Genomic DNA, 27,540 nt, shown 5'->3' on the forward strand with positions numbered 1-27,540 from the left:
TAGAGAGATTGAGGTGAAATTGTATTAATCCTATAATGTACCCTATCCATTCCTTTTCAGATATATCTTGAATGGCATCTCATTTGCTTTTTGCTTGTCTTTCTCACTAAAATAAAACAGTGCATCAATGTAGAACCTCTTGAAAAGCTTGCAATATTTGCACTTTTTGCAATTTTAGGTGTTTCATTAAAATATGAAAAAGTATTTTTCAGATATTGTGGCCTTCCTCTTTATTAAAATTCACCCTGCACTGATTTATATCCAGTGCTAAAGATATTCTGTTGCTTTCAAGTTCCTTGTTCTTGGGATCACTTCAGCCCTCCCCACTCCAGTCTGCTTCAATCATCTTTTCTTTCTTTGATGAAGTTTGAGATTGGTAGCTTTTCATTGGCTAGATCTAGGATTCCAGTAAAAGGTAAGAAGAGAACAGGTCAAGAGTAACATCCCCAAGCTGCCAGCCAGCATTGATGCAAAGTGCATAGACTAAAAATGGCAAGGCATTTAAGCCCCCATTGGAGTGACTTATTTGTCAAGCCCCTATTCATATGACTCACCTTCACTGAGTAGTTGTGCTCACCCTGATGATGTGTGAAGAGATTAAATACAACTAAATCAATTTCTTCCTAGACTAGAGCATCTCAATCATTTTGGAATTGGCTTAATGTTATTGGTTATTTGTTTGACTTAGTGTTGTCCTCTCCTTATCTTCTGAGAACGCTCCATGACGTTAAAAAATATATATATAATGTACTTTTTTAAAATGTTGGTGACTGATGTGATGGGAGAGAATCCTTACTCTTAAGCCTCTGCACTTATGACTGGTAAAAATCAGGTCTGGAAATCAGTATGCTAGATCACATAAATGTAATGACTCCTACCTCAACCCTATGCCAACATGATAGAGGCAGCTACTTACCGCCCAGTAGCTGCTCTCTTCTTCCTTTGTGACAAAACTGATTTGTAGCTGGTGATATTGCCATCCAGACACAATGCCAGCTTCCTTTTCTTGCCTCGCAGCTAGGTTTGATCATACTGAGATACGGCCAGTAATGTGTAAGCATGAATATTTTATCTCACTACCCTGTTAGTTTTCATGAAACAGAAGTACGTTCACTTTTTCTTCTTACCTTCCTACATTTGATTGCTTTATGCAGATGTAATATCTGGAGCTTGAGAAGCCATTCTGAATCATGAAGACAAAGCCATAGCCTACACATTGTTAGATGTCAATTATATCTCAATAAAAGGAATAACTGACTTTTAAAATGGGAAAGAAAAAAAAGCCACAGCTTAGAAAAATGTCAGAGCAGATGCTTTAGGAGACTGAGGTCCTCGTGACTTCAGCAAGTGGTTACATCAAGCCTGAACTCCTCATCTCCAGAATTCATTTGCGTGAAGAAAAATAAACTTCTATCTTTCTTAAGTAACTGTAATTCTGAATCAGATTGCATGCAGCCAAAAATTTTTTTTAATTTTTTTTTAAGATTGTATTTATTTACTTGACAGAGAGTGAGACAGCGAGAGAGGGAACACAAGCAGGGGGAGCGGGAGAGGAAGAAACAGGCATCCCGCTGAGCAGGGAGCCCCGATGTGGGGCTCAATCCCAGGACCCTGGGATCATGACCTGAGCCGAAGGCAGACTCCCTATCAACTGAGCCACCCAGGCGCCCAGCCAAAAGTATTTTAACTAGGAAAACCTGGGAATGAGCCCCCCAGGTTGATAAAATTGAGAATAAACTTTGAGAAAGTCATTAGTGTCTTAGGATAGGCCTGGTCTGGTATAAAACTTGTTTTACTTACAAGTCATAAATGGAAATCATTTGACAGTTCCAATCCATTTGGCAGCGACTGGACTCTGTTTTGCCTGATGCTAGTAGAAATTCAGGTTCTCTCAGACAGGGCCTAGTTTGTGCCAGTGAAATGAACTCATAAATTGTGAAACAAAATTTCTTTGTGCCTCATCATGAGAGCAGATAATTCTCAGCTGTCCTGTGAACTCATCACTTTTGATGTGTCAAGGAAGCTGTAAAACGGTGGCTTGTCCTGGCCCCTCTCCCACAGGCTTCTGTATGGGCTCTCACTGTCCGCTCCAAAGCTCCACTTTGGACGAAGTTAAGGTCTTTTACATAGGACATTAATTTTTTTCCTTCTTGTTAATTCTTTCTCAGATTATTGACAAATTAAGTCTAATTTATTTGCATCAAAGGAATATTTTGTCATGTGCCTGTGATGGTCAAGGAACTATCCTACTTGCAGGACAAGTGTTAATGTCTTAATGAGTTTCAGCCTAAGTCTTGTATTATTTAAAGAGTTTTGTTTATCCAGGCTTCCCAACACTGAAAGATTGAAGAAATCATTCAGGATTTATTAGGAGATTTCTTGTCTCTTAAATTCCAGAGGAAAATAGGAAAACGGCTTTGATTTTAGGTTTTGTGGTTTTTGTTGATCAAAATACCCATCCTGGGACTTAAGAAATTAAAAATCTGTGTATAGAAAATAAGTCCCATCTGGGCTGTGTCTTTTTCTATCCTCTAAAGAGTATTACGCAAAGGAGGGTCTGCAAAGTACCAGAGCATGCTTCTTTTTACTGTACTTATGGGATACCTGATGTGGTACAGTAGGAGTCTCACTTAAAAGTTGTGTACAAATCAGGTTGTAGTTTATTTCATCATATCATAAATGCACCAGGAAAGCACCACTATTAAAGAATTCTAAGGGGATGGCTTTTGAGGATGGCTTTTGCGCTATGAAGAATTTTAATTTGTTATTTTAACAAGATCACATTTTCACTGTTCATTTCAGTGTTGCCTATGTGGTGTGGTGTTTTGTTTTGTTTTGTTTTGTTTTCAATTCACCTACATGCAGGCAATCTGATTATGAAACGTGTTGCTCCAGTGACCATCAGGGTTATTGGACGGCTCTGACCAGCTCTCTTCTCCCCATTCTCACCTCACCCAGCCCTCCCTCCTTATTTCTCACTCCTTCAAAGAGGGTGACCTTCCCAGACAGATGAGACCATGCTTATGTCACAGTAATGTGCTCCCTCCTAAAAGCTACAACCTGACAACACATATGTGCGTGCATGCACATGCACACACGCGTACACACACACACACACACACACACACACACCGCATTATACATATCCTCTCAGGTGTTGAGCCAATGTCTTTTTTCTCCTGGCATCATTTTCCTAATCAAAGATGGCAGTCATCACAAAAGATGATAAACCCTTTATTCTAGAATGACAGATTATTTTTATCTTTTACCAAACTATGGTATGCCTGTCTTCTTTATGATGTTCTCTTTAGATGGCATGGTGTTCTAACCAGAGCATTGGCTTTGGGGTCAGACAAATTTCAGTGTTCAAATCACAGTTCCATCCCTTATCTTGCACCAGGGTATCCTTGTTACCCTAGACAATTAATGTTTCCGAGTCTCAGATTCTTCCACAGGAACCGTTCCTCTTAGAACGGTTGAGAAGGGGGGGTGGCGCCTGGGTGGCTCAGTCATTAAGCGTCTGCCTTCGGCTCAGGTCATGATCCCGGGGTCTTAGGATCGAGCCCCGCATCAGGCTCCCTGCTCAGCCAGGAGCCTGCTTCTCCCTCTCCCACTCACCCTGCTTGTGTTCCCTCTCTAGCTGTCTCTCTCTCTCTCTCTGTCAAATAAATAAATAAAATCTTAAAAAAAAAAAAACTGTTGGGAAGGATTTGTGGTAACAAATGTAATGTACCTAGCTCAGTGCCAAGCACCCACAAGTAGTAGCTATCTTGGACAACATCTCTGTAAAAATGTGCAATATGGCTAGATTTCCAGAGGCATACATACAAATGGAATTGAGTTTAGATACAACCTTCCTCTCATAATGACTACAACCAGAAGCAGTGAAGGAATTTATAGCATCTATGAAAGATCAAATTATTGTAGCTATCTACCTAACACTGATTGCTTTCCTCCAGTAAAATGACTGTGAAAACTTGGTGTGTTTCTTAAGTCACTATGTAAAGTAATTTTGTGACATTTGTCCACTTATATCTTATTAAATAATTTATTCATGTTAGAATGTATCTCTAGATCTTGTCAAACTGCACATAGTTCAAGTTGTAGGGTTTCAGTTCTGTAAAAACTAAACCAGTTTCTTACTAGAGCCACTAAAGAGCATTTCAGGTAGAATATTCTAGATCATTGCACACTTTGTAGGTGTGTAGAACTGTAACATACAGTAGTAATATACAGTTGTACCCTTTGGGTAATTTTACTCAGGTAAACCTTACTTGGACAATCCTGTCTATATTCAGAAAGAAAACTCCATATATTTAGATAAAGAGTTCCGTTATAGGAGTCAGTGATATAGTGAAAAGAGCACAGGTTTGGAGTAGGAATCTTAAATCTTTCTAGCAATATGTCCTGAAAAGCCACAGAAACTCTCATCCAAGTACTAAACACATAGCTCGGCTTGGCTTCTCAGATCAGAAGGGTTAAGGAGAGATTGGGGTGGTGAGGCTGGCTGAAGAGGACACAGAATTCTCTGTACTAAATTTTGCAAATTTTCTGTAAATTAAAATTATTTCAAAATAAGTTTTTTTAAAAACTCCACAGAGAGTCAGCAAGCTTTAGATTCTTTGTCTCTAAAATGGAGACGTCACTAGCAGCTGATCTTCCTATGTCTCACAGTTGTTGAGAGGACCAGCAAGTGAGACAATATATGTGAAACTCAGAAATGCTGTTCTTCTGGGCCGTGATTCTTTCTTACTTGACTTCCCGCGTTTTACCACCTCTGAGCTTCCCTTCTGCCAGCTGCCAAAGTTCCCCTTTGCTTCTTTCAGGTTTTTGTGGTTGCTTTAAGGTGAAACACTGCCTCACATCACCAAGTTACTAAAACAATTCTCCTTTCTTCATCTTTCCTCATAATCCATTCCACACCCTCTCTGTGGCATGCCTGCTGTAAGCCTTCTTACTTAAGAACTGGGCCTAATGGCCACTGACGTTTAATCAAATAACAGTTAGAATACATTTACTTATGAGTAAAGGCTGATTAAAATTTGGGCACTGACATCTGAGGATGGGAATTTCATCATCAAATATCTTAACAGAAACGATTTTGTTAAATAACCATAATTATAGGTTTTACATTTATGATTCCAGGGGATTTTGCTGTTCTGCATTCTTTGAAGCCCAAGAGGCTGTCATAGTGTTCAGGCTGCTGGAAATACCGAATCTAAGTACAACCCGGGCTTCTTCAGGAGATAAATCGCTCCAGTATTTTATCTTTCAAAGATCTTGAAAACACAATCATTTTAAAGATGATATCTGGTTTTGTTTATTTTCTAAATTCAGTAGGTAGACTTTTTAAAGCTAAGAATTGAAAATAGACATTAATTTTCTGAATGTGTAGACATTTCTGCTTTTTCCTGTTAAATATTTAGGAATTTTCATGTATTACATTGGAAACAAAAGCAATTTCGATAGCTATGATTATTACTGTTGTATTCTCATAGCTGTATTTGGTCAAGTCTATTGCTGGTTTTTTTCAGTGATTAAAACTTGGCATACTCTGGAAGTCATTTTCTTCCTTTGTTTTATGTTAACTCATGCTTTCGGCTACATCAGTCTCTGTGGCCGATTTCTATTGATGAACTTGTTCATTTCTGACTCACGAAAACAACTCAGCCAGTTATGAGAAAAGAAACTTCAGCTGTAAAATGATTAAGAGCATTCTCGGTAGGGAATAAACAATTTAATTTGGTTTGGTTTGTTGCTAATCTTAACTCAGATGGTACTCAGTTGTAAAAGCCTATTTTTTTTCCTCTATAATATGTTCCCTCGAGAATTTTCCATAGACTGGTGACTTCATTTCTTCACTGGGTCATAATGTAATAGACTTCTTTATTCATCTTTTCATCACTTCATCTTTCTTTATGAATTTTTAAAGCATGTGTGATTCAGAGTTACTGTTAAAATGTGTTTTTTTGATATCCCCGTTTATATCAAAGTTGGTCTACAGCAGCATTTTCCTTCAGTTGAAAATTCCTAAATGAATCATTTGGCCATCTTACTAAGCTCCTTTCTTAGATAGAACACTTCAGGTTTACTCTGGGAATAGCCAATTTTTTCGGTGTTGTATAAACCGAGAGGTTGCAACTATGAACATAAATTCTAGACAGTGGAGACTTTAAACTGACCATTCTGATCTGTCATCGAGCCCAGTAGTTAGGCTGCCGCTGAGCGTTTCTGGTAGCAGTAGTGTGGCTTGCGGATAGGGAGGAGGGTTCTGGTAGGACGGCGGGACAGGCTCTATTGCACTGACTCAGGAGGGTTAGAAGTAACAGCATGTGTTCCGGTCCTGATTTTAGGAGCCCTCTTTCGTATATATGCCCCACAGATAAACCTGTCATTTTGCAACAGACCATGATGTCAGAACCAAAGCGGGATTAGATTGAAGTGACACAACGTGATTACATTTTTAAAAGATCCCTCTGACTGATGCATGGAGGTTTGTTGGTCCTTCAATTTCGTGGTCATCTTGTGAATCTCATGTCTGAAATGGCCTCAGTTCTGAAACCACATATAGAAGCATAATGTTTGTTCCTTGAAGGGCAGGCAGCATAGGAGAGCACAGTGGTTTTCACATTTTGTCCTGCAAATTTTGGTGTTTCACTGACGAATACCTTTCAGAGGAAGAGGATAATTGGAGGACTCCAAGGCTGCTTCCCTCACCTCTATCAAAGGATCTCTGTTTTTAGTCATTTCATTTATGAGGGTTCGTAGTAAAAAAAAAAAAAAAAAAAAGGAAAGAGCATAGACTTTGGATAAGACAGACTCAGTTTGAGATTGCAGCAGCCTTATTTGTTTAGCAGCCTTAGACAAGCTACCTAACATCTGAGCTATAGCTTCTTCATTTTAAAAAAATAAGAACCGTATGTGCACATTGAGATTCTTAGAAGACTTAAAAGAGATAATGTAAAGGACCAACCATGGCACCTGACACATAGTAGTGAGTCAGCCAATGGTCGTACCCTTCCCCTGAGAGTAGTGGTTCTCAGTTGGGTATGCTTTTGCCCTCTAGGGGACATTTGGCAATATTTGGAGACATTTCGGTAGTGGGCAGAAGCTGTTAGCATCTGGTAGGTAAAGGATGTCCACGAATTCACTAAACATCCTACAGTGCACAGGACAGTCCCCACAACACAGATGTCGGTAGTGCCAAGGCTGAGAAACCCTGCCTTAGAGGTATTTAGCTTTCCCACATACAGAATGTAGAATGAATATAAATATGAATATATATTTAATTCCACCAATGTTTCTGAAACACCTACTATGTGTCCAGCTCTTTGGGGATTTAGCAGTGAATAAAATAGACATGGTCTCTGCCATCAAGTAGCTTTGCATTCTAGTTGGGAAGAAATGGACAATAAACAAATACGTTATTGTGGCAGATGATAGCAAGAGCTATGAAGAAAAAGGAGGCAGAGTAATAGAGAATGACCAGCAAGAAGCTACTGTTCCTTTTTTTTTTTTTTAAGATTTTATTTATTTGTTTGACAGAGAGAAAATAAGCAGGAGGAGCAACAGAGGTATAGGGAGAAGCAGGCTCCCCGTCCAAGCAGGGAGGCCTGTGCGGGGCTGGATCCCAGGACCCTGGGATCTTGACCTGAGCCGAAGGCACCCCAAGAAGCTGCTGTTTTATATAAAGTTGCTCATATACAGCTTCTCTGATAAGGTGACCTTTGAACAGAGACCTGAAGGAAGTGAGTGAGCCAGCCAGACAGTGACGGGGTGGGAAGATCGTCAGGACAGGGCTGTGCAAACGCAAAGGCTCTGGGATGGGAATGTGTTTGGCGTTTTCGAGAAACCTCAGGATAGGCCAGTGTGGCTGAAGTGGGGAGTAAGTGAGGACAGTACTAGGAAATGAGACCAAAGAGGTAACAGGGAACGAGACTATGTAGGGCTTTATGGGCCATTCTGAGAATTTTTACTTTTATGCGTGATGTGACACCATTGGAAGTTTGGATCATAAATGGCATGACCCGGTTTTCATCTTTTAAAGGATCACTCTGGCTGTCGTGTGGCGAATGGACTGGCAGGGGTCGGGGAGGAAGAGTGGAAGCAGGAAGACCCATGAGGAGATTATTGCCATAATCTAGGGAGAGATGATCATGACGGCTTGAACCAGAGTAGTAGCAGCGAAGGTAGAAGGTGATGAAAAGTGGTTTATTCCAGATATATTTTAAAGGTAGGGCTGATGAACCTTAGAGGGAATTAACTGATGAAGTAATATAAGATAAAAATTTTATTTTTACATGCAAAAATAAAATCCTTATAGGAAAAACTTAGATGTATCACATAGTAGCAACAAAGGGAGATTCCAAGCAGGCACTCTCTTGTTCTGTTAGAGAGTTCCATCGATCCTTGAAGAGGATAATGAGAGCCATGTTGCACTGACAAGCTTCCTCCTCCATAGGATTTTATTTTAAAGGTGCCAGACTTTCCCACTATGTAAGTGAAGCCAGCCTCCATTTGATATGTGTGTGAAACTGCTTGAGAATTTGATCTTGCTAAATGAAAATGGAAAGGTCTACAGCTCTAACTCAAGGTTGAAGAGAAAATATGGACTACATTTTGTGCAATAGTGGCTTTATATGCATATTTTCCAAGGCAGTTTTATAAAATTTTATCCCAAATAACTAAAATATTTAACTATATCCTTCTATATTTGCTAGACTCTAAAGCCATGTCGACTCATCTGGATATTACATAAACCAATAAGAATGTTTAGGAATGTTATTCGGAATATCTAAAGAGCTTACATGTATTAATTTAGTACGTTCACTTTTGGATATGCAGCCAAATAAAAGCCACAAAAAAGGGTTACAGCATCCTCAATCAGGAAAATAAAAAAGAGGTCAGTCTTCTTCTATTACTTTAAAGAACTGGTTTGGGCAGAAGCTCACATAGCTTTTTATATTATTTGCCAACTTAGTTATTACAGAGCATGTTTACAGTTTCAGGGAAATGTTAGTAAAAATTAGTGCTAACACTGTGCTAGGATTTACAACTAAACATGGAATTGTGTGGTTGTGTGGTACTAGATTACAAGGGAAAAAATTATACTTTTCTTAGAGAGCACACGTTTTATCCGAGGATAGGAAATAATTTATTGTGTGTAATTTTCCCCATTACTAGCTTAATAAATTCATAGTTGAAAATTTTTAATAGACATTGAACCAATTTTATTTTTCTTAAGATTTTATTTATTTATTTGACAGAGAGAGATAGTAAGAACAGGAACACAAGCAGGGGGAGCGGGAGAGGGAGAAGCAGGCTTCCCGCCAAGCAGGGGAGCCCGATGTGGGACTCGATCCCAGGACCCTGGGATCATGACCTGAGCTGAAGGCAGCTTAACAACTGAGCCACCCAGGCACCCCGACATTGAACCAATTTTAAATGTACTATTTAAGTAACAACTATATTTTTCTTAGGTAACCAATTCATGCTCTTTCTTGATAGTTGAAATATAATAGAAAAACTCCTGTAGTCACATTAATTAACATATCTAGACCCATAGAGTATAGACCCCCAAAAATTCAATATTTTGAAACAACTCTATTATGAACTACTATCACAAATATCCTTTTGTGTATTTCTCAATCACTGTTGCTTTGTACTTGCTGGGAATTACTCACTTGTTTTTAGCACAAAATTCCCTTTAAATCCCTTGAATGTTCTCCTAGAGTCTGTAACTGCTTCTTTAGGGAACTTCCTATGATTACTGTAATATATTCTTAAAACCCTGGACACATAAAATTGATGTATTTTGAAAATCATGCGGTGGAGGGGGGGGGAGAAAAATTAACATCAATGGAAAGTTTTATTTTTTAGGCTGTGAAATAGAAAATATACTGTATTTTTATTCAGTTGTATGATTCAGAGACAGTAAGGATTGCATTGGCTCCCTAAATAATGCAGTAACATTCTCTTTCCTCCCTCTCTCGCCCGCACTCTCTCACTCTGTGAGAACATATATCCAAACTTGTGCTGTTTCTCTGTGATTTTCTGCCTCTTGAATAACAGCTTTGATTATTTTTGTGTGTGTAGACATTTATTTAATGACCTCCTGTAGGTCAAGCAAAGTTAACTCAAGAGGAATTTCTTTACTTTTAAATTCTCTTTTTTTTAATTAAGATTTTATGTATTTATTTGAGAGAGAGAACTCAAGGGGAGGAGCAGGGGGAGGAGCAGACTCCCCGCTGAGTGGGGAGCCAGACACGGCTCAGCTGGATCCCAGGACCCCGAGATCATGAGACCTGAGCCGAAGGCAGCCACTTAACCAACTGAGCCACCCAGGTGCCCCTTGGTTCTCTTTATTTTTAAAAATATTTTCTCTTAATTGTAATTCACCTAAGAACAAGTTAAAACATCACTGAAACATGTAACTGAAAAACTAAAAGCTCCCTGTAATGCTAATCCCAGAGATAAATACTATTAAAATATACCCTATATGCTTCTAGACATTTGCACACAGACTCGCACACACACGTGTGTGTGTTCTAATCATAAATGAGATCAAGATACAAATATTCCAGCTCTCAACTTGCCTTTTTCAGTTAATAATACATTCTTGCAACTACAGCTTTTGAGGGGAAACAAAAGTAGAACACGTGGAAAAGTGCAGGGGTATAATCTATCAAGAAGAACAAATGTTCCAGAAGAGAAAACAGGGTGAACTGAGAGCTTCAGAGAAAACTTCCTAGAGGAGGTGGTACCTATGCTGAAGGGGAAGGAGTTCAATACGGTGTCGAAGAGGGGGAGATGGCCAGCACAGTCTTGGGGGAGGGACACGGGACAGGAACATGGCAGATGTGACAAAGGGTGTCCTGAGGAAAGCACAGGAGATGTTAGGTTTTAGTGAGAACAATGCTTACCTATAGAGAATGAGCCAGATTATGGCTGCATTTGGAAGCCAAGCATTTGAGCTTGAATTTGATGCAGTGATCAGCTGAGAGCCATTTGTTTAAGTTTATGAGGCAGAGGAATGAAAGTGGGGTGGGGATGGAGGAGACCCTGCTATGGGAAAGTCTTGCTATGTGCCACGGCCTTTTCTCTCTGTTTTTATTTAAAGTTGTTGTACCCAGATGGGTTGGGAGAGTTAAAATATTTGGAAGGAATCACCCAGGAACCAGTTGCAGGATTCCAGGCCCAAATTGATGAGCCTTACAGTTGGGTGTAAAGGCAAGGAAAATGTACCAGATGGTTTGAGGGAGACTCACTTGACTCTTGGGTAGGAGAATCCACTAAATTACAGACCAATCCGCAAGCAGAATGAGCACTCACCTGGGTACCGAGTTGACGCTGCAACAATCCAGGTAAACCCTTTAACCTTTCTGAACCTCAGCTTCTTTATCTGCAGTGAGTTGGGAATATGGTTTCTAAGTTTCTTGAGCATTCTATGGTGTTTACTGATCTATTGGTATCATTCTGCAGATGAACCACAACATACATGAACATGTATAAACATTCCATAAGTTGCATGTTTTCACATTGCTGGACACCACTGCCAGGCACTCCATCTGAGGTTTTCAACTTCAGCAACCAATTCCTGTTTAACATGAGGTAGTTGGTAGGTTACTGTTGGCATTTTGCCTTTTCCATGCAGAAAAGACTTTGCATTTCAATCATAAGACTTCTTCTAAGAGTAATCAAAGTAAGATTTTTTTAAAAATCCAAGGTGGAAGTGAGACAGATAAACTTTCATCTTGGTTTAAAAGTTATGTTCTGTGATTCGGTATTGCTGTAGAAAGATAAATGTCATGTGTCTTGAGAAGCCGCCAAGAGATATGCCAGCACATAGTTTCTCTAACCTTTACGTATGCTTCAGTGAAAGCATGTGGAGAATTTAAATGAAACTGTATGCTGCATAAGTAATCCAGCCTCATACCTCAAACTGGTAGAGACAGGGGCAAATGGTGATTGTCACTACTGAAAGTATTTTTCCAAGACACAAGCAGTTTCATGTTAATTGAAATGAAAACTTTGCACTGAACATTTAAATTAACAAATCTATACTAAGAGTCTCTTGTGTTCAAGGTACCGAACAAACAAACGAATTATACTAGGTACTGCATCTGTCGGGACATTTCCTTCCCTGTTTTCATTTAGGTAGGACCCAAAAAAATGATTTCATCTGGCATGGAATTCTGCCTTCTGAGTTTGTTTTACAATAACCAGAGAAAGCTGTAACTTCTTGGTAATGAGATGAAGAACTATTAGCATAACTATTCTCCCTTACCTTTTTAACAAGCCATTCCAATGAAATTTTGAAATATTGTTAGGTGCTTGGAAAATCTTAGGAATAATTCTTCCAAAAGTGATTTTTCCATGTACGCCCCTATATGGTAATACTTTGCTATATCATAATACTAGTACAGTTTAATTTTTTAAAAAGCCTCTGAGTATGGACCATATTTTTATGAGTTTTCAAGAGCAGTGTTAATACCTAAAGAAACCAAAGAGTGGGCAGAATCGACAGATTAAGCAGAAAACAAATTGGACTTGCAGATACAAAAGCATGACTAATCCAGAGATGACCTTTCATTCATGTGGCAGTCTGAGATCAGGAGAACATTGTGTAATTTGAGAATATCCAGTATGAATGAAGCTATGATTTAACCTGCCATGATTAATCAGTGATATACCTCAGAGTAGATCATTTAGGATCCAAGTTTTACTTATTAGTTTGGCTGCTTTATTAACTATATGTTTTTTAAAACATTTTTTTACTTCTTTTAAATCTCAGTGTCCTCAACTGTAAAATGGAGCTGTTAAAACTGTTTATGTTAAAGGTTATTGTGTTGCTCTCTGGAAAGAATAGATAAGCATTGTCACTCTGACCATGCTGCTCTGCGAGGCTTATGATTTTCCCCCTTGCGTCTTGTCCAGAGATTTCCTACAGTACTGGGAATAGAAAAGGACTGTCAGTGCGCACTTCAGTGTGGATTGGAATGGGTGGTCCGAATCGAGGCAGAAGGGAAAGTGGAATCAGGACAACACAGAAAATAGGAACCAAGCTTATTTGATAGTTGGCCAATGTCTTGACTTCTTTTTAATGGGACTTTATCTTTAAAAAGCTGCCTACTGTCTCTGGAATTTGGACAACTTGATTACAAATATAACAGTTCCTGATTTTAGATAAGACAACAAGGATTTATACGCATTTCTTTTGCCCTCTGCCCATTCAGCTAGCCAGCAACGTTTACTGGGGCCCGGGTAAACCAAGCTAAGCATTGGCCAATGCTGAGATGAGAGAAGGAAAACACAGTTACTGTCTTTAAAGAACACATAGCCTGTAACGGTTAGATATTTCCTGCCTTTCCCATTTTAAGGTGATAGTGTACAGACTGGAGATAATATAATCAGATGCTGAGTGATTTGGATCCTTTCACAAGGCCACATTTGGCCCTTTCCTTTGGTTATTTGAAATAATTCATGGAGAAAAAAGAGAAGTAAACAAATTAGCACGATGAGCATATCTGTATCATCCTCAGCACCCTTGACTGCCGGTCAGTGTCTCTGATTTCAATTTGAGCGCACTTGACCCTGCTGTGAATAGCACGTATGTGCTCTGTCATGTAATATTAAGGACATTGGTATTAGTACAACTGCTTCCCAACCTCTTTCATGTCATGGCACATATAGAAAATGGTATTTTTATGCCACACTGAGGTAAATGGACAAGGCAACTTATAGCAAGATACCAGCCCTGGAATTCTGCTGCCCCAACCTTGTGCAGCATTGAAAAGGTCGGGTAGGGTGGGAGTGGTGGGGGTTCGGGGGGACAGTATGTTTGCACACCTGTGATGTGTTTGCAGCACACCTGTGCACTGTCAGGTACATTACAGTTGGAACACTCTGCACTTAATTATCCCCAGGTTGTGCCTTCTTTGCTGACCCCCAGGGCCTTACTTAATTTTGTTTGGTCATGAACACTTTGAGCACGTTAATTATGGTGGCCATGTGATACAGTTTAGTAAGGGAATGTAGAGACTTTAGAGGATTCCAAAGAAAAATATAAAACATTACTGTAGGTCGAAGACAGCTTCTCATAATGAAAATAGGCTGGCTTGGGAATTGAGAGTCCTGGCCTTCAGTGCTAACTTGATCACCTTTAGCAAATCACTTCTCTCTGAACCTCAATTTCCTTATCTTTAAAATAAGGGGGTTTGAACAAGATGAGCTTTAAGTCTCCCTCTAGTTCTGATAGGCTGTGGTTTTTATTTTTATTTTTTTATTTTTTTAGAGCGAGCATGCACATGCACACGCAGTGGGAGGGGCAGAGGGAGAGAGAGAGAATCTTAAGTAGGCTCCACACTCAGCACAGAGCCCGACGCAGGAATCGATCGATCTCACAACCCTGAGAGCCAGACGTTCAACTGATGGAGCCACCTGGGTGCCCCAACATGCCGTGGTTTTATAGATGCTTGTGCATCTTTGCTGTTACGTCAGCTGCTCTTCCCGGAGCATTTGCTGTATGGACACTTGGTCAGTGGCTTCCTGCACGGGCCCTAGGGCCAGCTTCATGAGACTCCACTGCTTCGATGCTAGAGGAATTGAAACCAGACTACGATGCTTGATGAAGAAAAGATGATAGACATTGAATTAGGTGTCTGAAAGGAATGAAGCTAGCTATAATAATTTAAAGTCCTTCCGTGTCTTTTAAATGTGGTTCAGGATTTCCCATCTAGCTAAACGCCTTGCTTGATTAAAACTGGCAACCCTGGCAGCCTGAATCTCCTAGGATAGGTTTTCCTAACTTTCATTTCCAGACATACTTATTCAGATACATCGACTATGTAAGCATGTATACAGAGACCAAATCTCGGTTGTCCAACATGGTGGAAGAAAAATTAGTGTTAAGGATCCCATTAGGAATTTTCGTTTTCCATATTTATCGAAGTCCTTTCTGTTTCGCGTGTGTTGGGTGGGGTGAGGCTGCCTGGCTGGAGAGCAGCAGAGAAGACTTATAGGAATGCATGGATAATCAAGGACTAGCCACATCATGGTGATGATGGTCATTTGCCATGATTGTAGACTAAAATGGTAGCATTTGTTCAATCCATGGAGGTTTCACTGTTCATGTTTCATGTGTCAGAAATTCTCTAGGAGCTAGAAAATAAATCTGAGAGATTCCTTTTATATAGTCAAAGACAGACATTAATGATACAGTGTTAGCCTTAGAACTTTTTTTTAATAAACACATCAGTAACTGATTTGTTATGTTCAGAATTCTCCCTTACTTCCTACTGTCCATTAGCATATACTTACAGAGTCATGTATCAGATACACTAAAAAGAAGGACAAGACTAAATAATGCATTCACGTATCAAAAAATACTTCTAAGTAGGGGCGCCTGGGTGGTGCAGTCAGTTAAGCATCTGACTCTTGGTTTCGGCTCAGGTCATGATCTCAGGGTTCTGAGATGGAGCCCCACGTCAGGCTCCACGCTCAGCGGGGAGTCTGCTTGGGATTCTCTCTCCCTCTCCCTCTGCCCCTCCCCCCTAAAATAAATAAATAAATCTTTTTAAAAAAAATATTTCTAAGTATATAAATATTCACCCAATAATATACCCTTAAGGAAACCTAATGTTTCAGATATATGCACAAGAGGATCCTTATGCACACGTATGTATGTATGTGTGTGTCTGTTATGTAATGTACATATGTAATACATGTTCAAAAAGGATTCTTGAACCTAGAGGGTGAATGAAGAAGTCTGGGTTTATGTCTGCACATATGCATGTTTGTATGTATGGGGTGAGGGGGAGATTAGGAAGGAAAGAAGGGAGGGATGGAGTAGAAGAAGAGAAGCAAGGGTAAAAATAGTCAATGGTCTTAGAAGGAACCACAGGAGTTAGTATAACTCCCACCACCCCATCTATCTTTCCTGTATCGAGCAGCAGTTAGTATACCATTATTCATCCCATCAACAGATATATCATCAGAATTAAGTTGACTACTACCCAAATCAAACAAGATGAAGAAAGGATAATTTCAGTTTAAAAAAATATAAAAACATCCAGACGTTAGTGGTACTTGTGTACTCCAACTGTGATAAAGAAAACTTCCCAGAAGTCCTTCAAAGCAGAAAAAAAATTAACGTCTCAGGGAATTTTTTCCTTTACTGGCCAGAATCTCATTCCAAGAAGTACCATCCTGTCTCATTTCAAAATGCTTCCCTTGCCAAGGAAGCGGAAGTGGTCATATTCTTTCCCACCGAACTATGGGTGAATTATAATTATCCTACCTCTTGTGGGACAATGAAGCAGCAAACATCTGCTATACTGAATCAAAAACCCACGAATGAAACTATACCAAACTGTGAATCATACCTGGACTCAGATGAAAGGTTTTGTGTTGTGTTTACCTTTTTCTTTATTTTCTTTGCAATTTAAAATATGGATTTGTTAGCTCTGGCTCCATGTTCTAACGGAGGGAAAATATATGGGGTCCATTCATTGACTCCGATTTTAACATTGAAAATCCCCAGCTTTAGGGCAGTACATGGTCAATAACGATTAGCAGTTTTTTCTGTTTGATTTGTTATTACCCACTCACAGTTTTTCTTTAAAAGGATGGTACAATTAAGAAAATTTAGTACACAATCTAAGAAGTAAGATCCTTTAGCTTTGTCAGTATAGTGACAATAACAGAGGAGAAGAAAATGGCATTTTAAACTTCGCTTCCAAAAGACACAAGTTGCAAAACTACTGTTACTTATCATAATTTCAAGTTTCATGATATTTATGGTAGTACGAAACTGTTTACTTAAAGTCAGGGAAGGAAAATGGAATTTCAATTCTGCATTTTAGCCAAGAGGAAGACATAGATAATGGTCTCCTTGCTCTGAAACATTGTTTGTGTGTCTTTTTGTCTGTCAGAGAGCAGAAAGACAAACTCGAATTATGGATTCAGCCCAATATGCAGAATTCTGTGAAAGTCGACAATTAAGTTTCTGTAAGTAAATGTTTAATTTTGCTTCATTATATGTTTAAGAGATCATGTGTTATAGATATACGAAAGTATGACACAATCTCCATTCCTTAGAAATGGGTGAATTTAACATATGCATAGTTATAACTTAGAAACAGCCCCTGCATTGTAGGGGACTCTATAAAAGATTTTACCCCACTCTACCGTTTTGTAATTAATAGTCTAAAGAGGTTTTAAAGGGTGCTAGTAAGACACAGAGAACCATGTTAATTATTCACATACTTTTAGTCCAAAAAATTCCATTTTCTTTAACATTCTCATTTTATTTTCCAGTTTCTTCATCCTACTAACACTAGTATTGCTGATTGTACTTGACCTGTAATGGACTCTTAGTAGCACAGTCATGACATTTAAAAGCCCCCAATATTAATAAATACCAAGCTTTCCATTTATTTATGCCTACTCATATTACCACAAGGAAACGTATCAATAGTCTCTTCCATTTTTGTCTGTAACCTCTTACTGTGACAAGCATTCAGTGTTAGCCGAATTCATCAGTCTGTGCTCTTGTAACACTAATAACCTAGTGATAAAATTAGTACCGTCCCATCATTGCACACAGGCTTACTAAAAGTACATAAAGGCTCATGATAAATAGTGGGCTCAATTGTGTAGCAAACATCCTTACCGCAACAGTTCAATGATGACTAAGCCTCTCAGGGGAAAGGTCAAAGAGTAAGTGTGATGAAAAGTCCAGTTAAAAATCTGACAAGAGAAGCACATGACCCTGGTCTGAGGGATTATAGACACAATGGTGTCTTTAAACGGAAAAACTGTTCTGTGGCCATAATAACAATGTATTTGATTTGAAAACAGAAAATGAGAGCTTCATTTATAGATCATAAAGTGCAAATAAATGACACATTTCACATAGTGCCCCATGTAAATGTCAGTAAAATATAGGAAAACATGTTTTGGAAGCTTTTTTTCCTAACTAAATATACTTTGCAGTCTGACTAACAATTTGGCATCGTACATCTGTGAAGCATTAAGTAAATGACACTTCAGATCATGGCAATTTCAGCAAATGAGAGGTTTTTGTATTGTAATTTTTAGGTTTAAAAATGGCATTCAAGTCTTTTATAAGTATAAATCTCCAGTTTATAAAGTAACATTTAGTGCTATTGAACTATTTTTTAAAATCATATTTTAAATTTAATTCACTTAAAGGAACAGAAGCGCTCTTTTCACGCTAAAATGTATAGCTACTGAACGGTCCTAATACATCTTGTGTTTGAAAATCACATTTTTAACAACTCAGTTTTTTGTTTATAACTCAGTAATAAAGTATAGTAAATTACAAATTAATGCTTTCCCTTTCTATATAAAATAATTATAGTTTAAACAGTATATTATGCTTACTTTTTTTAAAAAGAAAAGGAATTTGGGCATTTAAAAATATTTCTTTGTATGATGCCCATAGGTGCTTCATTATGAAACCCTAGTGGAAGAATCTGTTTTATATGCCAAAACACTGTGGTTGGGAATGCTTAATCCAAGTGGGTCCGCAAATTCAGAACTAATACCCACAACTGGTCGGAATGTTAGGCTCTTTTCATTTCTCCCCTTCTGATAAATTACGAGGATATAGGAATTGCGATCCAGCTGTTTGTACCTTCTTAAATATTGGATCATAGCATTCACTGATTGGGACTACTGGTGCATTTTAAAAGTTACAAGTCTATGACTTTGTAGACTGAAGGTAAGTTGTAGAATTGGGATCAAATTCACCAGTCTTTTGTTTTTATATTTATGTAAGTTAGATAATCATTTCCCTGAAAGTCTTTTAAAATCTGATATTCATATTAAGTCACAAAGATTAAATTTAGTTATAAATTGGCAAATCATTTTCCAAGCCTTTTCTTTCAGCCTTTTGTTTTGTATGTGGATTTTGTAAACAAATATATAGATTTTCTTTTTAGTCAAATCTGAGAGTCTTTTTGTATTTTAATTGATAAATTTAGTTTGTGTGTGTTTAATTACTTATACATTGGGTTTATATGTGCTGTCTTTGTGTTTTAAATTTACTGTGCCTTTTTTATTTGCTTTTCCTCCTCCTTTTCATTGTTTTGTTGGATTAATTGGATTTTCTTCATTCCATTTTTTCTCAACCAGTTTGTATAGTGTATATTCTAGTTCTATTATTTTAGTTGCTATCCTTAATTTTTTACAATGCGTCCTTGACTTAAATTTTTTAAAGTTGGTAATTAGTAAACATGCCTTGTCAGCCTAATTTTGTTTTTCCCAAGGCTCTGTAAGTGCTTAAAGCACTCATTTTTGTCTTAAAAATGCTTTATTTTGCCCTCATACTTAAATGGTAGTTTAGTTGGGTAGGAAGTTGTGGGCTAGTAGTTATTTATTAAAACAGGATCCCATTTTTTTTTTTTTTTAGACTCTGTTGTTGGTAAGAAGTCTCTGTCCATTTGTCCTGTATTTTCCCTGTGGGAGAAACTAAGAGAATGAAGACATGACCCCCCACCCCTCTGGTGTATGGGGAAATGAACAGGTTGGCAGTCAATGACTGATCAATAAATATGTACAGAAGGAAAGAAATAAGGAACCTCTACTATAAAAGACTCCAGGGAAAGCGTGCCCTCTGAGAAAGGCTATTTGCAATTAATCCAAATAGCAGTCATTTTGAAGAGACTGAAGTTGTGGAAGAATTTCTTCAGAGAGGAATGAGCATTACAGAAGGGCCCTAAGGAAAGGGGAATGGAAAGACTGGTGAGAGGGATGAGGTAGAAATAGTGAGATAGTATGCAGGGATGTGAGAATGGGATATTGAGAGAAACTTAGATTTTACTAGCGGTCAGTAATGAGAAAGAAAAAAAGACTTGTATGAGGATTAACTAACCTTAAATTTCCCATATGAAGTTATTATAAAAAGTTGTTTTAATTCCAGCACAAGCTAAAAAAAACCAGATAGTGTCAGAAGGCTGATAATCTTGGGAACTTCTGACCTTTGTTAAGGATTCTGTTTAAATTGTTGATCGATGTCCACAATTACCCTTTCTCCTGATATATTGAGAAGAGCAGTAAAGGTGAAGGACTTAACAGTCACTCACCCCTCGCCAAATAGAAACAAACTGTCATGACTAGGAGTATCTGTGCCTCTTTTGCTGGAACCAGCAATACCATGGGAAGGTCTGTCTCTGAAGCAGTCCTTCTGCAGGGGACAAGGCATTATCTCAGGGAATGTTCACCTGTTGCTGGAATAGCTGTAACTCACAGTGGTTTTATGGGACCCTCTGTGCGCCTTTTCTGCTACAGAACAGAGACCCTACCCTTTTATTAAAGAAGTATCTTCCATTTGTCCATTCATTCATTTTTTTTTCTGGAAATATTTATTGTGAGACTGCTGATGCCAGGAAGTATTCTAGGTGCTGGGGATACAGTGGTGGACACAGGGTCCTCATCCCTGCATTCTTAGTACTTAACATCTAGTGAGAAAGCCACCAATTCTGTTGCTTAGGTGGACAGATCCTACGGAATACTAAGAACCATCTATCCTTTCCCTCTCTTTTAAAACAAATCGTTTAGAGCATAGTCACAAAATACCTTGTTTCTGCGTTCTTAACAGACTGTCAGAGGGAGAAGTGAACAAGGTACGTTTTATTGATCCTGCCAAATTGCCGCCTGTTAACTTTGACTTCAGAAGTATTCCACAGATGTTAAACAAGTGTTTGTGAGCTAATGCAGCTGACTAGTTAGATGGAATGTTGCATGTCAGAGAGTATGTGGAAGATTGGTTACTTTAGGGAGATAGCTTTAAGAGGATTATCATAATTCTGCCACAGTTGACAGCTTTGGACATGCACTTCCATAGCAAGACTTCAAGTCTTCTGTGATTTATTGGGGGGAAAAAAAAAAACCTCTTCTGTACTTGGAATCCATGAAGACCACATCTATAAGGATAGAAACATCATGCTTTGAGTGACTGTTAAGTGTTTTAATAGACCCATGGGACCAGATTAACCAAAAGAATAATCAGTGGATTTTTTTACAAGATTGCTATGTTATAGATATGATAAAATCTTTACCATCAATCTCCTCCCTGTAGATTACTAGTTAGATTAGTAATATCTAATAAAGGCTCTACATCAGGTTAGACTCTGCTTAGCATTGTGGCATTTTGGAGATTTGAACCGGAAGTTTCCACGTGCGCTTGGCACTATTAGGTATGCAGAGAGACATGATGCATGGTGTTTCTAATATGGTTTGAGAAATTATAAGCAGACATGAAAGGACATCTGATGATACAAGAGTTCAGGAAATGAGTAGTGTGGGGAACTACACAGTACAGGCGGGATTCATGTGAAGGAGGAAGAGAGGCGGGATGGCATTCCATGGAGGGAAAGGAGCAGGGTGAACAAAGAGAGGGCTAGACTCAAGGCCAGGTCGCATTTCAGGAGGCAATCATAGAAAGACAGGTTGAAATCAGTTTGGAGGGTTTTGAGAGTCAGGCTTAGGAATTCGGACATCTTTGTAGTCAGAAAAACGTAACTGCAGGCCTAAGTTTTTTCTACTGTATTCTAAATATGTGACTTTGAACCTATTCTGGTAATAGACACATTTGGAAATGTATCGCAAATACAATTTCTGTATGTTCTTTCTCCATCCCGGGTTCTTTCTTGCAGGAATTTCTTTCCACAAGAATAGGTTAAAGTTGCATCAAGGAACCCCTCTGACTTTTGTTAAAACATAAGCTATGGCCAATGGTAACTTATTCTGACATTGTGAGAAATGCTGAATATTAAGTCATTTAGTATACCGTGTTATGTAGCACAGGTACAAAATCAAAGACCCAAATGCATAAGGCATTTCTTGGGGCTTGAGGATCTTGACACTAATAAAACTTCAAAAACATGGTGTTTTATATGCATTATTTTTCAAATGCAATTTTCAAGAGACATATTTTTCATTTTGTGATAGCAATATGCAAGTATTAAAACACTTCAAAAACTAAATTTTCCATATTTTTTTTTTGATGCCTAGCCAAAAAGGCCTCCAAATTTCGAGACTGGTTGGACTGCAGCAGTATGGAGATAAAACCCAATGTTGTTGCAATGGAAATTTTAGCATATCTAGCATATGAAACAGTGGCACAGGTAAGAATGCTAATATCTGTCATAGCAGGCCTTACAGGATTGCTTTCTTCTTCTTTTTTTTTTTTTTTTAAGATTTTATTTATCAGAGAAGGGGAGAGGGAACACAAGCCAGGGGAGTGGCAGGCAGAGGGAGAAGCAGGCTCCCCACTGAGCAGGGAGCCCGATGAGGGACTCTATCCCAGGACCCTGGGATCATGACCTAAACCAAAGGCAGACGCTTTAACCCACTGAGCCAACCCAGGCATCCCTTTCTTCTTACCTCTGTCCATGACCAAAGTTCCTCCACCTGCTACTCTACCAGGAATGAGAACAGCCTTGAGTTTTATCCTATGACAATCTTATCATTTTCTGGAATTCAGTTCAATTATGTTTCTTTGTATCCTCAGCCCTGGCAGATGTTAGGGTAAAAGTGACTGTTGCTTGCAACTCAATCCTAACCAGAAATGGAATCCCTACATACTTTTTCTCAACATTGAATTCTCAGTACACATCTGCCCTGTTTAGAGATTATTTTTGAGCTTTGAAACATATCTTTCTGGCTATGTACAGTCTCCTGAGTGCTTGCCAAAACCTGAGTCTAGAATCACTGCTCTCTGACAGCTTCTCAAAGCATGGTCCTCTGACCACAAGCATCAGCTTCTCCTTGCTTCTTGTTGAAATGTAACCCAGAGCATACGTACCGAATTAGAATCTTGGTGTCCAGAGCACAGAAATCTGTATTTTAAAATACTTCCCTAGTGATTATTAAATAAAATTTGAGAAGTGCTCCCCTGGAAAGTCAGAATATATTGTTTATACTCATGGGTAGGTCTACTTATCAATGAAAGCATCTGCTCACGTCCACAATACAGATTTTTAAGCAGACCGTGTTATCAATAACAGGTGGAATGTATTGCTTTTAGTTTTGCCACTTCGGTGACATTGGTGACTGATTATTTCCAGCCATGTGACTTTATTTTCATTACTCTGATCTTCTAGTTAGTGGACCTGGCTCTTCTTGTGAGGCAGGACATGGTAACCAAGGCGGGAGACCCCTTCAGCCATGCCATTTCTGCAACCTTCATTCAGTATCACAACTCTCCTGAGGTAAGTAGCAAAAAATCTGTCTTTGACACCTCTTGTGGATTTTTCATGTGTCTGGTGTTTACATTACTAGTTCTTTGAAAAAGGTAATGTAGGAATGTATAGCCTTCAATCAGGAATCTTAACATATTCAACATTCAAACAAACATTCACTGAGCACGGACTGTTGTAGGCCTTAATCATCCACTTAATACAATTGTCTTTTCACCTATTTCTGACCTTATTTAGCTTCCCTAGCCCTCCAGTGAAAGAGGAATAGTTGGAGAGCACACCTCATGTCCATGGGAGGTGAACAACTGATTTGGGCAAATGAACAATGTTGAGAATAGTTCTTTATTTCTTTGTGCCTCAAAGACAAGAGAATCATTATTATTCATGTCCTAATAACTCCTGACATTTATTAATCATTTTATTTCCCAATTATTGACCCATCTCTAAACATGATTTAAAGGAGCATGGCTCCATTTATTCTCCGTGTCCACACTGGCCCTATCATGGGAGGATCACATCCTTTCTGATCGAGTTTATGTTGCCGGGACCTCCACCTAGGGGGGCGATGAAGTGGTCTTGCCAACTTTAAGGCATTGTGCAATAACTGTGTACCATGTTGTAGTATAAGAAAGACTCTCTGTGAGCGTCATGTGCTTACAAACTAGAAATGTAGTATCATCTATTGAATGCATTTGCTGATATTTGACCCTTTTTCCTGGCATATACAGCAATTTCATGTAATTCAATCTAATAACCAGAGAGAAGGCAGCAAGGAGGTTAGCTTAACATCTCCATGTGTAATTATGAAGTGAGCTTTGGACAAAGCTGGGTGAAATGTATAACCTGAAAATGTCTAAGCCCCTTCGAGAATCTGACAAAAACTATAATTTCTGTCTCCATAAGCACATTCACAAGTTTTGCATACAATTTCAGGGTGTTCAGAGACCCTCTGAAATCATTCTATGGATCTAAGTGATCTGTGATGGACCCCAAGTTTAAGTACGTCTGCTCTAGGATACTTGGAAACTACATAAAGATATAAACCAATATATTTTATTTCAAGCCAAAAGTTTGACATCTTTTTGTGCCCCTTGGAGAATCAGATTGGCTTGGAATCCAAGTAGAAATTAAAATGTTTATGCCCGTTAAAAATCCATTTTTTTCTTAGAAAAGATCATACATCATTATCAGTCATCACACTTTAAAAGTCCCTAAAGCTTACCCAGTTGATTAAACACTTTGTTTTCTTTATGTTACAAACCCAAATTACGATGTCAAAGAACACCCTTTAAAGATATCTTTGGTACATGTTCACTTTATGAATATGTGTATAAGTATGCTTTTCATTAACATCAGACAAATTTGTTGTAACATTTCTAATTGAAGAAATTTACAGTGAACATAACAAGCCTAGTTTTCCCTTAACATTCAAGGGATTGCTTGCATGGCTAGGAAAACTCTTTATTTCCCTTCTCTCTTGGTTCTCCAGGGTGGCCAAGCTGCCCTGGGCAACTGCTCAGCAACCACAGCTGCTGCTCCCAGCTACCCAGCAGTTAAGAAAAATGGCCTGTGTGTGCTGGGTTTCCCGGGCTCTCTGGGAGGCGGGAGCAGGAGTGTCGGAAAGCATCCCGCCTAAATATGTTAGCAAAGCCTCAAGCGTTTCCCTGGCCTTCCAGACACCCCTCCTCCTGTAACTAGTGGTCAAAATGAACATTCAGAGAGACTGGAAATCTTCCTGCCCTTTATTACCTGACGAAACACAGAGAATGGCCACTCTAAAGTAGGAATCTTACTCATCAACGTTACAAACCAGCAACCAACGTCAAGGGCCTGCTTTGAGGGCTTTACCAAATTGGGTACAAAAGGGGGACTCCGAAGACTGGTATGATCTGTATTCAGGGTGATAGGACTTTCTGTAAAACAAACAAGGAAATAAAGAACAAACAAAAAAGACAATTCAAGATAGCATATATGCTAATTTCCAAATGAGTGGCGTAGACCGGAAGTGCAGAGGTAAAAAGAAGCCCCGGATGCAAAGAACTTGAGAGAGGACACTGGCATTGAGGGAAGATAGGACTTTGATGAGATAGTAAAAGTGGGGAGAATGCTCTAGGCCTCAGAGGCGGCATAGGCATAACTGTACAAGGGAGAAACAAAACTCTGATTAAAATATTCAAGCAAAGGATTCATTGAGGAGCAGAAGGAGGAATCAGGTTAGAAAATTGAGCCCTAGGCTCTTAGAGTTAAGGAAGAGTTGAAGGTTTCGTGGCTGCTAAAGGTAATGAGTTCAAATGGGTGTTTTAGAAGATCCAAAGGGAGGTGCTATGTACAATGGATTGGAATCAAGCTCTCAAGGCATGATGTTAATACACAATACATTCTCTTTTAATGACTATCATTTTTGAGTGTTAAATATATGAGGAACCAAGCTAGTTAAGCTTGGGTTCTCAGATTGGCAGGTGTAATATTAATTGAAGTTAATTTTTGTTAAAGATTTATTTATTTATTTGAGAGAGAGAGTGAGAGCACGGGGGGGGGGGGGGGGTGGAGGGAAAGGGAAAGAGAGAATCCCAAGCAGACTCCACACTAGGCATGGAGCCCAGTATGGGGCTCGATCCCAGGTGTCTGAGCCAAAACCAAGAGTTGGATGCTTAACCGACTATGCCACCAAGGCACCCCAATTGAAGTTAATTTTTAAAATTTTTTTTCTAATATATGGTTTATGCACAGGAAGCAGTGATCTCTAGGAATTGTCTTGTTTTTTCTAAAAATAACTCATGCCAAATTAGGCTTATTCCTTCTTGTTTGATAAGGTTCCTAGGCAGGCAAATCAAAGAAATACTTTTTTTTTCTTTAAAAATCTTTTTATTTTAGAATAATTTTTAGATTTACAGAGCCCATTGCAAAGATAATACGGAGTTCCAGTATATTCTTTACTAGCTTCCCTTTAAACTTGCTCATTTTTAACTTTAAATAAATAATACAGTTCTCAGAACAATAGACAGATATACTTTTGAAACCAATATGTGCATTTCAGCCAAACACTTTACAAAATTTAGCGTAGTTTTTTAAATACAAATACACTATAGAGAAGTGTAGGCCAGCAGGTAGTATGGTTTAGTATAGTTGGTAGGATAAGGAAGATGTAGATTAATAATACCATATATGAAAAAGACTTATAGACTTTTATTGGCCTGTAAATTCCTTAGGAGCCAATATTGTGATGTCACTGATAAGAAAACTTTTTTTGTCTCGTTTAGTGTTGAGGCACCATCCTAGAGGATGGACCTTGACACAGTAGAGAATGTCTAAAGGAGAGTAGTGAGAGGGTGAAGGAACCTGAAAACCTGTCTCATAATAAATGGTTGAAGGAATTCGAGGCAGTTTGACCTATAAAAGAAAAGAAGCTGAGAAAGGTAATAGTCCTCAAATATTTGAAGTGCATCCACATGAAAGAAAACAGACTTGCAGTCGTAGCCGAAGAAACCAGGTCGAAATGAGGGATATTATGAAAGAAGGAAGGAACTAGAAATAAAAGGAGCCGGAAATATCCACAGTGACCCTCAGACACTGAGTTGGAGTCACTGGTAGAAGGCTGGACATACTGATAACAAATACTGTCTGTACCATCCAGTTTGGGGCGGGGGGGGTGGATTCAGAGGTGCCTTTTGAGACATGTAAGTCTGACATGCTAACAAAACTTGCAAGTAGAGATCTCTGTATCTGGCAAAATCAGCAGAAATTTTGGAGGCTGCGTCTTGAGAAATCCTGATTTCATCTAAATGGCTAGACAGATTAAAAATTAACATATTTAGACCAATAGGGACAAATGAGGCATCATTTCTGTGAACTGGATAATAAATCGTGTTTTGATATTTGTAAGCTTCAAGAAGTATTGAATTCGGGAGATATTGAACACAAATGAATGTTAGAAGTCCTGGTCACTTGATTTCAAAGGCACATCTCTTTGGGCAGGGGTCTTGCATGAAGTCCTACCCAGAGTCCCCTGAGAACACACCTCCTCCTACACCCACTGCTCCATCATCTGGATCACAGCACTCAGGGAAAACCACATCAGGATCCCTAGGGAATGGGAGTGCTGGACAAGACTCAGCTAAAACCAAGCAAAGGAAAAGAAAAAAGGTCAGTGATAAGTTTTTTTGTTTTTTTTTTTTTTCTTTTTTCCGGTGCAGAGGGGATAAAGTTGTTGAGTTTGCTTCAGAGATATGGAAAACGTGCTCTGTTTTTCTCATAATTCAAATTTTTAGAAACAGCCAATTTATGCTTAACCATACTTAATGACTTCTACTCAAAC

General features: G+C 38.7%; 1 protein-coding gene across 3 annotated transcripts in view; it reads left to right on the forward strand.

Annotated features, from left to right (window-relative positions):
* The window catches only part of SUPT3H (SPT3 homolog, SAGA and STAGA complex component), a 556,588-nt gene that overhangs the window by 439,811 nt on the left and 89,237 nt on the right, over window positions 1-27,540 (forward strand). For all 3 annotated transcript variants that reach the window (XM_027601307.2, XM_027601305.2, XM_027601306.2), the window contains 4 exons: window positions 16,932-17,007; window positions 22,039-22,151; window positions 23,130-23,237; window positions 27,201-27,368. In XM_027601307.2, coding sequence (XP_027457108.2) covers window positions 16,932-17,007; window positions 22,039-22,151; window positions 23,130-23,237; window positions 27,201-27,368 — 465 coding nt within the window. The remainder of the gene's footprint in view (window positions 1-16,931; window positions 17,008-22,038; window positions 22,152-23,129; window positions 23,238-27,200; window positions 27,369-27,540) is intronic.

Source organism: Zalophus californianus, chromosome 7 (genome assembly GCF_009762305.2).
Source record: "Zalophus californianus isolate mZalCal1 chromosome 7, mZalCal1.pri.v2, whole genome shotgun sequence".
NCBI classification, from domain to species: Eukaryota; Metazoa; Chordata; class Mammalia; order Carnivora; family Otariidae; genus Zalophus; species Zalophus californianus.